Source organism: Rhinolophus ferrumequinum, chromosome 13, assembly GCF_004115265.2.
Source record: "Rhinolophus ferrumequinum isolate MPI-CBG mRhiFer1 chromosome 13, mRhiFer1_v1.p, whole genome shotgun sequence".
Lineage (NCBI taxonomy): Eukaryota > Metazoa > Chordata > Mammalia > Chiroptera > Rhinolophidae > Rhinolophus > Rhinolophus ferrumequinum.
Window position 1 is genome coordinate 58330933 of NC_046296.1, and position 14822 is coordinate 58345754.

General features: G+C 57.8%; 1 protein-coding gene across 1 annotated transcript; it reads right to left on the reverse strand.

Moving 5' to 3' along the window:
- Positions 1-6224: 6224 nt before the first annotated feature.
- Positions 6225-10492, reverse strand: GDF7 (growth differentiation factor 7). Its single transcript, XM_033125218.1, has 2 exons — positions 10059-10492; positions 6225-7260 (listed from the first exon to the last, which is right to left on the reverse strand). The coding sequence occupies exons 1-2, from the start codon at positions 10447-10449 to the stop codon at positions 6293-6295; spliced, it is 1359 nt and encodes a 452-aa protein (XP_032981109.1). The 5' UTR covers positions 10450-10492; the 3' UTR covers positions 6225-6292.
- Positions 10493-14822: the final 4330 nt, after the last annotated feature.

Consider the following 14822-nt stretch of genomic DNA (forward strand, 5'->3'; position numbering starts at 1 on the left):
GCCCATGTGTGAGAGGTCTGAGAGAAGCCGGGCTCGTGGGAGAGTCCGTACAACAGGTACAATTTGTGCACCTGCCTGGAGCCACCTGCTTGCTGGCCCTTTGCAGCCTGTAGCCCCAGGAACATCCTCAAGGGAAGTTCAGCCTCTGCCTTGGATGGGTGTGTTTGCCTGAAATTCAGAAGGACTTCTATGAGTAAGTCTTACCGGGAGTCTGGCTTTTGTCAACCACAAGCACACCTGAGCCCCGAAAGGCTCAGCCGAGGTTCTCGATTCTGACGCCCAAGTGTTTGAGCGGGGTCTAGGCCCAGCACAGCCACCTGGCCCCGTTCTAGCTGCAGCAACGGCGTGTAGTTGTTGCCACCTCTGGTCAGATGGAGCAGCAACCAGCACAGAGATGATTCTGCAAAGACGACAGCCCTTGGCCCACTTCCTGCCTGGTCAAGTCTCCAAAAACCACCGCACCACACTCCTGTTTGCCTATAGCTCTAAAGTGGGGGAAATAGAAAGGCACAAGCAAAACTGCTGGCCACCTCCCGGAAGTTCTGTACTGCCAGGCCTGAAGGTGCTGAGGATTCAACCGTCAGAAGCTTTTCCTCGTTTTTCTAGACAACTCATTTCACATCCCGTTACGGACTTAGAAAAAGGATATAAAGTTTCTGCAGAAGGAAATTCCTCAGGCAAAAGGAAGAGTGCAGTGTGCTTCATACACCAGCACGCCAAGCTGTCCTGCCAACACACTCAACTGACTGCAGAAGCACCGCTCAGAAAGTGTCCGTGAACTCTTGCCATTGGAGGGGGATCTGTGCGACAGCAAAGCAGTCCTTTGTTCTGCCAACACAGACGCAGGAAGGGCCTGCCGGACTGCTCGGGACGTTTGCACAGGCAGGAGGACACGGACTGCCACCCATGGGTTGGTTGCGTGGCTCTTGGCGTATGTACACTTCTTCACAACTACAAGCATGATCGGAAACGCAAACCAATTTTCAGTGACCTCACAGTCTTTGACCCCACACGTCCTATGTTGCTGTGCTGTAACTGTTGCTGCTACCGTGACCCAATCGTTGCCCGGCCAGAAGGTTCTATGGCCAAGTCCAGGCCCGCTGTAGGCACGGCACCTGCCCAGGTGATTGCAGGGGGGTGGGAAGAAACCGAGCTCCGGTGAAGCTGGACCCGCGAGCAGAGCGCATCCCTGAATGAATGGCCAACTTCCACCCTCTCCCTGCAGCCACATCTGCGTAGGTACCTGTACGCATTCAGCCAGAAGTGTGGTTCCTCTCAGCGAGAGCCTGCTTGGGAGGTAACAGTTCTGGGCACAGATTAAAGTCCAGAACGGCACACACACAGGAGAAAACTGCTCGAGCCTGCATGGCCAGAGGCTCCAGGAACAAAAGACCAAGCTGAGAAATTAGGAATAACATCTTTTTTGAAGTCCCCTGTTCTAGTGTTTCTTCATGTTAAACTCTGCCACTATTTCCAGGCCATAAGAAAGAAGAGAAAGAAGCTCTTCTGATGCCTGCCCCTGGTTCACTCCCCTGGCAAGCTGCACAGACATGACCATGGCATGAGGTGACTGAGCAGGGCAGGGGCCTGGTGGAGCAGTGCACCCTTAGACAGGCTGGCTGGCCTCATCCAGGGGCTCTGGGACAGTCCCGGTCCCTGTCTGGGCTGTCAACAAGGCACAGCCTTTTCTTTCCTCTGTTCCCCACACAGACACCAGCAGCAGGTGGAAAGCTTCCCCGACTTGGTCTCAGAACAGTCTCAGCCTGAGTCTCAGCCCACGGCTGTGTGAGCACGGAACTCGAGCTGGGTTGGCAGTGCACCTCGGCTAGGACACAGGAAAGGTCGTGGCTTTGGTGAGCTGAGCTCCCCTGAGGTTCTGGCCTCTCCTGCACCTGCCTTGCCCCAGGTGGAAATCAAAGCAACATCCATGAAGCACCAACAGAGGCGAAGAGTGTAATGGACACACATTCACATATGTACCCACAGGCAAGAGGTGCCACACTTGGGACAGGGACCGGGAGGGGGCGTTTTCCAGGAGCAGTCACATTTGCTCTGCCTTTGAACTATGTGAGTGTGTTTTTGGACAAAAGAGAATGCCAGAACCACAGGACTGGAAAGCTGCTCACAGGAGCAGAAGCTGAAGCTCCAGGCAGGGAGCTGCCTGCCCACAACTTGGCTAGGCCTCTCCGGGTCGCCTTGTAGAACTCTGAGGCAGGGGGCCGGGGACGGTGGGGGACAGTTCACTGCTGGGCTTGCAGAAGCCCAGTGTGGCTCAGCCCTCAGAGGGATGGAGTCACTTCCCACTCACTCCCAACATTTCCTAACTGATGACTCGCTTTCCTTCCCAATCCAGGCATTTTCTGAGACGGCAGTGAAGGCCCTTTGCTCCCTCTGACAGACTGCTGCTTTCCAGAGCCTCAGCCCTCCTGGGCCACCTGCTGTCCCACTGAGAGGCCCTGTTTTCCAAGCCAAGGGAAGGTTGTATATCCCCACTGACAAGCTCTCATGAGAATCAGCAAGGCCGTGAGCACATCTGTGGCCCAGAGATGGCTGCAGTGCTTTCTCTTCTCCTCCCCGGATTTTCTGGAGATCAGATTCAAGCAAGGGAAGAGTCTGACTTTTTCTGTGCACACGCTGCTCTCTGAAAGAATTCAGTTTTTCTCCCTGCTTAAGAAGAAAAATCGGTCTGCAGTCCCTAGTTATTTTCTGCTGAGTGTGAATGAAACTGTGAACAGGATAAATGATTTGCAGGATTTGGATTATACTCCGACTACATCCACAGGGTGGTCCGTACTCGTGCACTGAGAGCAAGGTTCCTGCTCCTGCCGACACCTCCACAAGGCCGTCGTGGGAGGTCACTGCGCTGGGTTTGCTGGGCTTGACCCCACTGTCACCCGATCCACACCTCCGCTCTTTCCCATGCCACTTGAGCAATAAAGTGTCAGAACAGCAGGGTGAAGGGGATAGTGTACTTAATGAACAGGCAGTGCTCACGCCGACTTCCCCAGCTAAGAGGACAAAGCCCACCGCCCTCTCCAGAGGACCTGGCCCCTGGCTTGGAAAGCCAGACTTCAACCAGAGGAACATTTGGGCAGTGGTGGACACGGCCACCCGCCCATGGAGGGGGCCTCCCTTAACACTAAAGTCTGGCTGCCGGCAACAGTGACCAGACTTGGTGTTTGGCAGACCCAGCACCGGCGCCCCTGGGGCCCCACCTGGCCTGCCCTGTGTTCCCCAAGCTGGGATGCCAAACCCTCCTCTCTAGCAAGAAGAGCGATTCAAATGATCTCCACTGGTAGTCCATGAATCTCCCCAACAAAATGAAAACTTGGATTTACTTCAGGAGAAATACTTTGGTGACCCGGGGGTGGGGGGGCGGAGGGGATCTGCCTTCACTCACAGCCCTGACACACTTGACCCTGCTCACCAGCAGCCAGCTTGCCCATCAGTGGGGACTGGAGCTCCCAGCTGGGTGATTCGGCCCCACTTCCCACTGCCTAGAAGACGGACAGACTACCAGCTGTGCTGGCAGAATCCCTTCTCTACATCTTGACAAAGCTAGTCTGACCACATCTCAGCAGCCAAAACCTGTCTGCCTCCACACGTGGTGGCCCTTTTGCTGCATTTTTACAAAGTGAAACACATCCTCTCCACTCACCTACTTTGAACTCTGAGATGCCAGAGGCCTGAGCAGAGTTAGAGGAGGACCCTGGTGGTGGTCCCTGGCGGTTACATGCAGCTCCTGAGGAAATCCGGGAGGCACCTCTTTTGTTTGGTAAGCAAAAAACACACTGGAGGCATCAGGGCCACTGAAGGACCTGTCACTGGCCAAAGACAATGCCCTCCCCCCAGTCCCCACCCCAGGTGCAGCCAGGACTCAAGCAGGGGGACACCCACTCCTATATCGCTTATGTCTTGATAGAGGACGTCATTAGAAGGAAATGGAGAAAATGGAGATTTTTTTTCTGCCATAAAACCTCAGACTAAATCAAGACATTTCTTCCCCAAAAAAAAAAATTTTCTTCAAATCACTAAAAAAGTATCAAAATGGTTGTTTTTTGTCCAAAGATATTTAAATACCCTAGAAGTTTTTCCAAATAACATTTAACTATAGTTTTTCATTAACTCCCTTTCTAAAACTTCTAATACTATGACTTTTATTCTTCATTAGGACAAGTATCAGAGCAACCACCATGCAATTGTTAAAATCATAGTTTTCAAAAAGCAAGAGAGGTTTCTCTGGCAAAATCCATAAACGTAAGGGGACCGTCTTGGCCCAGTCACTGAAATTGGACGGAGGTGTACCATTACAGCCACTTTGGGATTTTTTTGTTTTAACCTGAAGAGACTCGCATTTTCTGGTTATTTATAACTACCCACATAGCCACAGCATATAAATTCACATTATAAATGTGTTTTCTTTTCCTTTGGGGGAATTTTACAGCATGAAAAGCACTCAGGTGGGGCCCTTAAATAAATTAGCTGTATCTCTCTCTCTCTCTCTCTCTCTCTCTCTCTCTCTCTCTCTCTCTCTCTCTCTCTCTCTCTCTCCCCGCCCCCAACCCCCCGCCCCCACTCCCTCAGAATTAAAAGGTGTGTAACTGGTTGTGGACCTTTGTAGTCACGACAAGAAGGGCAGAATGAATGCCTCTCAGGGACCCTACAGGAGAACACCCAGTACAGCCTTCCTTAAACAGGAGCACCCTGGAGGGCTGCAGAGGTTTTCAAAGAAGCCCTTGGAGCCCCAGACAGGTGGACCCCAACTTACATCTCTTCCCTCTCCAAACCATTCATACATGCCACAAAGGACTACCAGACGGAAATGAGCCAAACACTATGCAGGCTGGCACGTCCCAGCTCCCTTTTACATGGACAGACAATCCTCCCATCAACACACCTCTGTGAGGCAAGATACAGGGCCTGGGAGATAGACTTCCACCCACCTCTGTTCCCCAACTCTGAGGCCTGGCCCTTCTGAAGGGGCCACAGCAGCCAAGCTACAAATGCCCCTGGACAGAGCAAGGAGGGAGGGGTGGGCTTTTCTCCTGCTCTGAACCACTGGGCTGTGGGGAGTTGAAAGCTCACAAAAGCACTTTTGTGTGGCTTCACTCCCTGCTACTATCACACTGCCAACAATTACAGCAACAACACAGTGAAAGCGTGTAAAAGCCAACACAGACTTGATAGCTAAGCACAAGCACATGTCTGCCCACTCTGAGTAGGTGCCACTGGAGGGGCGATGCAGCCCAGCAGACAAGCCTGGGTCCCCTGCAGGAGCCGCCCAGGACACCTCCATGCTTCTTTCAAGCCCTAGGAGCCTCTTAGGCAGCTCCTTAGGAAAACCACTAGGAAGACCCATAGCTCCCCACCTTTCCCCACTCCCAGCCACTGCACTAATTTCCTCCTGGTCCCCCCCAAAACACTACCACAACCCGGGGCTGCGCAGCTTAGGAGCCTCCGAACCTGACGGAATGCACCCCAGCCCCAGTTTCATATCAGATCAGACTGGCAGTTTAAAACTTCTCCCCCATTTCACTCCCCCAAAAAAGAAAAATATTTTTCCACTTTCTAGATCATTCCTAACTGGAACTGATAAGGAAAAAGGGTGGTCCTGACCTTTGCAGAGATGTGGGAAACTCCATAACGCATTCTTTCTGACAAATGTTCTCTTTCAAAATTGAGGGGCTCCGTGGATTTTAAAAGTCAAAGAAAAGAAAAGGCCTTTTGCAGCGGCTCCTTCCCAGAGTGAACGGCCTCCGTGCAACGCACACCTTCGGAAGGGGCATGTCAGCCCTTCAGTCAGCACCAGGGTTAACTCATCCACCCAGCGGGCCCTGCCCCCCACTCCACCAGAAACAAAAAGCGGTGAGTTAGAACGCAAGCACCCCTTTAGTTCACCCATTCTGGAACCCCCAATTCTCTAACCCGTTTCTAGCCTGTGTAGCTCCTGTTGTAACATGAATACAAACACCATCGTCTCCCCCAAAGGGGGCAAAGGGCGCAATGGTGATCTGTTTGCAGAGTACACAAGGCTGTGAATTTGGTAGCGGCCGCTCATCTCTTCCCAGGGCTTTCGGATGCAGTCCACGGTAAATGCGTGCAAGAGTGAACGAGTGTGTGGGTGTGCGTGCTGGTGTGAGTGTGAACGTGCGCTCTCCCTCCTCCGTGCTGGCGCGGGGCCAGAGTCCGACCGCCGCACCCACGCTCGGCCCCGCGCGGCTGCTCCTCGCAGGGGGTCGGCGGCGGCGGCGCTGCTGCCGCCTCCCAGGCCCGGCCCGGCCCGGCCCGCGTGCTACCTGCAGCCGCACGCCTCCACCACCATGTCCTCGTATTGCTTGTAGACCACGTTATTGGCAGCATCGATGTAGAGGATGCTGATGGCGCTGAGGCGCGCGGGCACGCAGCAGGAGGCCGGCGCCGCGTCCGGCGCCATGGAGTTGAGCAGCGTCTGAATGATGGCGTGGTTGGTGGGCTCAAGGTGCGAGCGCAGCGGGAAGTCGCAAACGCCCTCGCAGTGGTACGCCTCGTAGTCCAGCGGCGCGATGATCCAGTCATCCCAGCCCAGCTCCTTGAAGTCCACGTGCAGCGGCTTGCGGCTACAGCGGCTCCGGCCCCTGCGACCTTGGCCCCGGCCGGCGCCTCCGCCGCTGCCCTGCGCCGCCCGAGCCCCGGCCAACGCTGTCCGCCGCCTCCTGCGACCGCTGATGACCATCTTCGGCGACCTAGTGCCGGGTCCCGGGTCGGGCGGTGACTCCGCAGAAAGCGCGGCCCCGAGCGCACGGGCCTGGGCGCGGATCTCGCGGAACAGGCTCTCCTTCCTCTGCGTTCGGGAGGAGACGACCAGCAGCGCGCGCTCCTCCGCCGCCGCCGCCGCACCACCTCCGCCCCGCGAGCCGAAGCCCAGCAGCCTCAGGGCCAGCGGGCCCCGCGCGGGACCGGCCACTGCGCGCAGCAACAGGCAGAACGCGCGGGTGGCACGAGGTTCGCGGCGGTGGCGCCTGACGGCGTCCGCTACGTCAAACACATCCCAGCGCGCCCGGTCTAGGGGCTCCGCGGCCCGAGAGTGCAACAGACGCGGCGCGCCGGCGGCACCGGGACACGTGGACAACAGCAGCAACGGTGGGGGCATCGCGCTGCCCGGGCCCGGCTCCCGACACTCGCGGCGCAGCACGCGCAGCTCCGCGCCCACCACCTCGTCGGCGTCGGAAAGGCTGGACAAGTCGAACAGGAAGCTCTGACCGGTCTCGGCTGCCGACTCATCTGCAGGGGACCAGCAAAAAGTAAAGAGAGAAAGAGTCGATTGAGAACAAAGTCTGCACTCCCGGCCGCGGGGCCTCCTAACTCAAATGGCCGAACCGGGTTGCGGGACTAAGGCCGGTTGGAGCCGGCGCCCGCCCCCTCTTCTCGGCCCCAGCCGGACAGGTCCCATCCTGGTCCAAAGGAAAGAGAGGGTTTGCCCCGACTATCGGGATCAGGGCTTTGGTTCATCGAGCCACAATTCCCGCCACCGCGACAACCCACGGATATTCACTTATCAATGAGACGCGGGGCTAGGAAGCACATCCTCGCAGCCTAGACCAAGACTTAAGGCCACTATAGTTCTGCTGACTGCCCCAGAGCCACGGGTTTGCGGGGACTAGGTCGGAGGCCAGACTTTCGGCGGGTAGTGGACAGAAGGCCCGGTGGGCGCATCAGAAGTTGTGCGTCCCTTCCAAGGCCCGGAGGCCAGGCCTCCTGTTTGCCCAAGGTCCCGCGCTACACGGGGACTGCTCGTTATCACCCTGTTGAGTCCCAACGACAGCCGCGGAGTCCCGGCTGTGCGAAACGGAAAATTCTTGTCTCCTGCGAACTCTGCTCTTTCTGCTCCCTCTCTTCCCCAGCCCAGCCTGGCCATTCCAGCCGGCCGTGGGCTCCTATGCAGGCTGAGTGGGGCCCTGCGAGTCCAGAAAGGGAACCCGTCAACAGGGCTCCAGAGATCCTCTCCTGCGGCCAGCTTCCTCGCTTTGCCGAAGGGGAACTGAGGCCCAGATAGGGGCCGGCTCAGCCCAAGGCCTCAGAGCGATGAGTGCGGCTGGTCGCTATCCGAAACTACAGGCTCTCAGATTCTCACAGTGTTTCCTCGACCTCAGATGGAAGGGGAAAGGTGGCAAAGAAGCGCAAGGGACCTTCTCGGAAGGGTTTGTGGCAGCGGTGACTGTCTTGCTGAAATGAGCGCAGTGGACCAAATGAGGTCTCCCTCCAGGACCCCACCGGTCCCTTCGCATTTACTCTTTCCCTCCTTTATGACTTATCTCAGGCTTTCAGATTTTACTTCTGCTCGTGGGTGCTTTTTTCTTTGGGGGCTCAAAAAAAAAAAAAAAAGATGTTGAAATTCCACCAAGCAGCAGATAAGGAGCTCCCTTTGAAGAGAGTCATATGGTTTCATTTTGCCCCAAAGGCAGAGAGACTGTGCAGACTCCCCCCACGATTGGAGATTTGCTCACCAACCACGGACGCCAGGCCCTGGCTCTTGAGGTCTGAAGTCTGGGAGCTGCCGGTGGCCTCTGGGGTCCTCAAAAAGCCCTGCTCCAAGTTGAGGCTCAGGTTGGAGAGGGAGGCAGGAGAGGTAGTGGGCAAGCACCCCCCCTGCACTGCTTGCTAACCAGAGCGCTTTCTGGGAGCTGCCCAGTTACCTCTCTCTGCTTCAAGGACGCCAGTGCATCCCCTCCTCCAGAGGACAGAGAGGGGACTTACTAGCCTCGCCAGCCAAGCGAAGTGCCCCAGGAAAGGATTTGGCTCAGGCTGAGGCTAGGGCAGGCCTAACTCAACCAAAGAAAGAGCATCTAGTGCCTTTCTCAGCCTGGGGCTCTGCACACTCCAGCTCTCCCCTAGCCTAGCAGCCTGACCAGTAGCATAGGGCCGGGCCTTCCCTGGGCCTTACTCCAGGACTGCTGCTCCCTATGAGGACCCCAGCATCCAGTCCAGGGGCCATGCCAGGCCCTCAGAGGATGCTTGAAAGTTCCCACTGGACTATAGGGCCATTTGGGCCCAGGATGTCCTTGCACCCAAAATAAAGCAGTAAGGTGTGTGTGTGTGTGTGTGTGTGTGTGTGTGTGTGTTGGAAGCGGTGGGTGATTTGGTCCCTGCTCCCAGGCGGGCCCATCTGCAGCAGCACTTGCTTTCCAGCCCCGTTTGCCCTCCTTTCTCTCCTCCCTTGTATGCTGAATCTCTGGCTGGATAGAATTAAGCTCGAAATTACTTGCATTTCCGCCTGAAATTAGTTAAATCTTCCCTATCTGTCTGCTTTAATGATTTCAATAGAGATTAATAAAATCCAGATGACACAGCAATCACCACGGCTCACCCACGTCCTACCTTTGCAGGGCCTGGGAGTAAGGTGGAGCGCTCGTTTCGGCAGAGGCCTGCATTCCCGTTTCCCGCACTGTCGCTGGCCCTCCTCCCCTCCCCACACAACCGGTCCTCAACCTCCGGCTTTCCCGGGGACCCAGCACAAAGCACAGGCACCCCTAGCTATACACCTGCACCCTAAAGCAGCCTGCTGAGAAGGGCCCTCTTCGTACCTGGTGATGCCACCAGCCTCTCTGGGGCCGTTTGCTTTCGTCTGACGCCTGCCTCTGTCTCACATGCCCGAGTTACCCCCCACCATAGGGGCCCCACCTATCTGGCCCCTATGAGACTCGGAGCCGCCGAGATTGCTGCAACGAAGCAGCTACCGCCACTACCGCTCGCAGTTCCCCCGGCAGGACACCCTCCTCTTGCTTCTCAGGATCTCCGACTTAGCCTGCCTCCTCGAGGGGACCTGCCAGCTGCAGGGCCAAAGCAACCCCGCAGAGGGACCAGCTCAGCCCTCTGGGGCCGGGCCCCACGAGCTGCTGCGGCTCTCGCTACAGTCCAAGCGCAGCGGGTTCAGGTGCGTGGGCCTCCGCGAAGTTTCTTTCTAACACCTGAGGCTGGGACGCGGGCCTCGCCCCGACTGGAATGGAACAGGGCCACGGCTCCGGCGGTGGCCTCCACCTAGGACTGGACAGGATGTACAGGCGCAGTAGAGGCGTGAGTACCTTGGGTCGCTTGGTCTGCGAAGCCGGTGATTGTGTCCGCGCGGCCGTGGCGCCCAGAGCCCGAGGTGGAGGCGGCGGCTGCCCCGGCCGGAGCCCTCCCGGCCAGGCTCCGGTAAAGCGACATCATGAACTGGTGAGGCACCACCGAGCCGTTCCTGAAGCCGGAGCCAGCGGCGCGGCGCGCAGCGCGGGCCCCGGGAGCCGTGGCAGCAGGGGCAGCGGAGGCGCCCGCAGCCGCGGGGAGAGTCCGCCGGCTGCCGCCGCCGCCCCCAGGACTCCCGGCCGGCCCTGTCCCCGCCGCTCGCAGTACGGCGGCCGCTTCGAGCCCGTCGCGGGGGCGGCAGGCGCTCAACAGCCAGAGGCAGAGCGCGGCGGCCGCGCTCAGGTCCATGGGCTCCGTGGGCCAGGCGGGCGGGAGGCGCGGGCTCCGTGGCTCCGGGAAGTCCCCCGGCGCCTTTTGAACATAGTGTTTAATAATGGGGGAAGTGTGCGCAGCAAGCTGCGGCCCCCCCCTTTCTCACCCCACCCCCGCCCAACGCCAAGAGCAGCGCCCCCTGCTGAACACTCTAGTGGCAGCGCCGCGCCCCCTACTCTGGCCTAACGAGGAGTCCAGGGCAGGAGTTTCTTCCCCCCGCCCCCCACCGAATCGCTGCATCCCCACTCTTGACGAGCGAGAGAGAGCGGCCAGAGGCTCCCGCCACAAAACGGGGCCCGCCTCCCTTCCCCACCGCCTTGCGACACCCCTCCGCCCATGCTGCGCCCGAGCCAAAGCGCCCTCCTGAGTGAGAGGCTCCGGGGCACCGCGCACACCCGCCCAGCTTCTGCCCTGCTCCCCTGCGGAGAAGCACCCGCCCCTCCCCGCTCCTATTCCGCGAGTGCCCGAGATGCCAGAGGTGGGGAGGCGGGACGGCTCGGCCCCGCCCGTCGGTGCCGCGACCCGGTGGCCAATGCGCCGAGAGGCCACTAGTGTGCACCGGGCCACAAGGGATTGCAGGGCTGCCACGAAGGCGCGGTTTTTAATCACCGGTTCAACTGTTCCCACCCTGCCACAGCCCCCAAAGATCGGAGCGGGCGGCCAGAGCAGGGGAAGGGACCCGTCGGGAAGAGATCGAGCAGCTGGAAGGGCAACCCAAGGACAGATGGACATGGACCAACAGTCGGAGAGCAAAGGTTTGGCCGCCGAACATGCGCTTAAGCGGGAGCCCAGATCTTCAAGGAGCGCGGGAATTACGAAGGCAACGCCGGGCTGATGAGGGGGAATGGCGCCCCGTTCATCTGTGCGTGGAAAGTGATGACCTTCCTCCCACCTTTTAGGGGTCAGGCTAACGGAAACGAGCTACCGGGTATGTTGGGGTGCAGCCAGAAGCCGGGAGGGCGGTTGGCGAAGAGACCCATGGTGGCACCTCTGTACTTCTTTCCCCCGTCGCGGTTATTGCGCGGGGCCGGGTGTCTGTGGAGGGGCCGCCGAGTGAAGGAGGCGCACCGGGGCGCACTCACGCGGGCGACTGGCCTCTTGGGTCCGTAGACGGCAAGGGCAGGTTCCCGAGGCCATGTCTCAGGGGTGCCCTCAGGGGAGGGTGGTCGCAGCAGGTGTCGGCTCAGCTCCTTCCGCAGCCCGGATATCCCGAGTGGGAACGTCAAGTGGACCGACAAGCCGCTGTTAGGCAGACGGAGGGACTGAGCGGAACGGACTCCCGACGCAGGGCAGGCGCGTCCTTTAAAACTGAATTTACTACCAAACTCGAAATCTAGATGGGGTTGGTGCGTCACGGTCACTTTGAGTGGGTGATCAGGGTCAACCAGACGTCACAGGATCCAAAGCCGCGTGACTTCCGACTCTCGCCTCGGTGCGCGACGCTCTGACCCACTAAGGACTCCCGGCCCGGGAGCTCCCTGGCGACTCCGGCCTAGGTTCTCCAGCTCCCCTGCACCGGCAGTTTAGTCCCAAGTGAACTCCTCGTCATGGTCCTCGTGGCCATCCCGGCCACTACGGAGACACGGCGCCCGCTCAGCTTGAGACTTTGAGCCACTGCCCAGTTGGGACATACTGGGGCAGGAGGAGACGCCCGATGAGGGGTCTCTCCTCGCGGACCCCAGGCGCATCGGGTGGGCAGAGGAGAAAGACCCGAGATTAGCAAGGGAAGGTCTGGGCGGAGAGGGTGCCCAGGGCTTCATTAACCCACCCTGTCTTTGGGACTGGCAGCAAGGCATGCCCACAGGAGCGGCCAGTCTCTGAGTAGTGATGATATAAAGTGCCAACAAATGGTCAAGCCCATGCATGGCTCAGCCTGGGGCTTCCTCTTGGGAACCCTCGGTAGTTGGGCCAGGCAAGGGGGAGACCTGGAGGTTGTACTCTAACATGCTGCTAAGTGCATTTTGAAGGGAAATTCCTCTGGGGCAGCCCCCGTGTTGCCCCAGCAGTCACTGGGCAGCTGCGGATGAGGTGCAGAGGCAGGTGCAGGAAGTTCTGAGAAGGCTGGGAGAAAACCCGGGACAACGGGTGTCCTAACTGTTTTGCATCCTTCTGATGACCACTCCCCAACCCAGAACTCCAGACTCCAGGTGTCTCAGAAGAAGTGAGTTGGGCTCCAAAAGGGGAGAAGGGGGAATGCAAGGGGTCTGGTGCATGTTTCTTGGCTGGGATGGGGAGGAGTGGTCCCCACATTCTCACCCCCAGATCTTCCCTTGGAGCGCACTACTGCTCATCCATCCTCTACAGAAGCTGTTCGCTTTCTCTGAGCACCAGGTCTCTGATCCAGGTCGCAGAATCCCAGGTTCTGAAAGAACCTTTTAGGTTATTTAGGCCAACGTTCCATGCCATGCCCGAATCATAACAAATTGCTACCCAGGCAGTGCTTGCATACCTGCAAAGACGGAGAGCTCCCTATCCCAGGCGGCCTTCTGACAGCTCTGAATGTGAGATTGTTCTTTATACTGTACTCATGAGAGCCACAACATCTCTCAAAGGAACCTTTGTTGTGGGAGTTTACATGTCATCTGGGAACATGAGCCTGAAACACTGTGTTGATGCCACTTAGGGAGTTAGTCTTGGGTTCTGCCAGCAAGAGCCTCATTGCAGTGACCTTCAGGCACTGGGACGGGCCCCAGAAGCAGCCTCAAACAAGTGTCTCCTGCCACATCCAGACACCAGCACATACACACCCCGCCCCCATATCTAACTATAAGAGCACAGGGAGGTCCCGTAGAAATGGCCTGCTCTGCTGCCTGCGTTGTCCACATGAGAAGGGGAAGTGATCAGGACTCTGTTACTTGGCATCACAGCCATCTGGGATGGTGGGTCCCCTTGTGGTCGTGTGCCTTTGCTCTCCATGCAGCTCAGAAGGTCTCAGGGCCACTCTGTCCCGGGCACCCTGTCGATGAAGCATGACGAGGACCCAGCCTCTCCCCTGTCCACCGTTGGGGGTTCTCAGTTCCCACAGGAAAGTACTGTTTTGGAGGATAGAACAGATGCCCCCTGGCTATGACTGGTTGATGCTCCTGAGAGTCAAGAGACCGGAATTCAAATCTTCCTCTAACCTTGGGTCTCAAGTTCCTTGGCTCTTCCTGGTTTTAGATTCCCAAATGCAGAGTGAGGCTGACAGTCACATGTCCACTGAGGCTTCCCCTATGATAGGTGGAGCGCATGTGGGGGTGGGGCCACTGCCTGGACCTAGCCAGGAGCCTGTCTTAGGCCTGGACCCACCATGGTACCTGGCCTTTGTGACTCAGAGATAGAAGGGAGGGTTACCCTGAGACTTTGCCCTGAGGATGGTCTCCATGGGAAGGCGGGAGAGGGAAGATGGTAATGACATCCACAGAGGCAGTTGCCTCCTGGCAGTTACTGTATCTGGTGGTGCTGGTCTCCACTCAGCCAGAGAGGTGCTGCAAATCTCTCTCCCAGAAAGCCCTGGGATGGGCTGCTTGGGCCACAGGTGTGGGAAGATTCCAGCAGGATTCTGGCTGTGCCCCCCCCCCCCCCGTCTGATGCTCAGGCTGGGGCTTCCTTGGGCTCTGAGAAATTCTCCATGCTCAACACAGGGCTGTCGTCCCCACCCCCAGCCCAGGTTACCTGGGGCAACAGCTCTGGCATCCACACTGGGATTGGCTACAGCCTGGCCCGGGGCCACCACTGGCTCAACCTGGCCTTGGGCTGCGGGCCCGTTGCATGGGGGAAAGGAGGGGACAGAGAAGAAGGGAGTAAGTAGGGTGGCTTCTTTCCCAGAAGTTCCACAGGGGACCTCTGGAGCCCTTCCATTTGGGACAAGTGCAGAGGGCTGGCAGACACTGCCATCTGCTGGCCACTGGTTGTAACAGTTGTATCACGGTGTGGCTGAACTGCCTGCTGGGATAACAAAGACCCGCCAGTCTGGAAGAAGTATCAGGAACACTGGGACCTCTGCGGTTGAACCAGTTTACCTGGAGCTGTAAGGTGTCCTGGGAGATGAGGGGACAAGGTCATGGACCACACATCACTGAGGTCAGGAAGGGGACTACAGTATAGGGTCATGGTAAAAACCTGGCTTCCAAACCACCTTTGCAGCGCACTAGTTTTGTGTGACCTTGATTAAGTCAACCTGTCATCCTCCTTCTCCTTGTCTTTAAATGGGGACAGGGATTCCTGCTTGCCTATGCAGATGAGACTTTAAAACAGGTAAAGTCCTCACCACAGTGCCTAGCTCAATAAAGGTGACTTTTCCTGTATTCCAGGTAAGTCCCATTTTAAACAGTTGGTAAACTAGTTAATCTAGCCTGTCCACCCAATCT

Excerpts from the sequence above, each read along its gene's own strand:
- GDF7 (XM_033125218.1), bottom strand. The coding sequence starts at position 10,449 with ATGGACCTGAGCGCGGCCGCCGCGCTCTGCCTCTGGCTGTTGAGCGCC. Across the intron at positions 7,261-10,058 it reads CGCAGACCAAGCGACCCAAG|ATGAGTCGGCAGCCGAGACC; the intron begins GTACTCACGCCT and ends GGTCCCCTGCAG.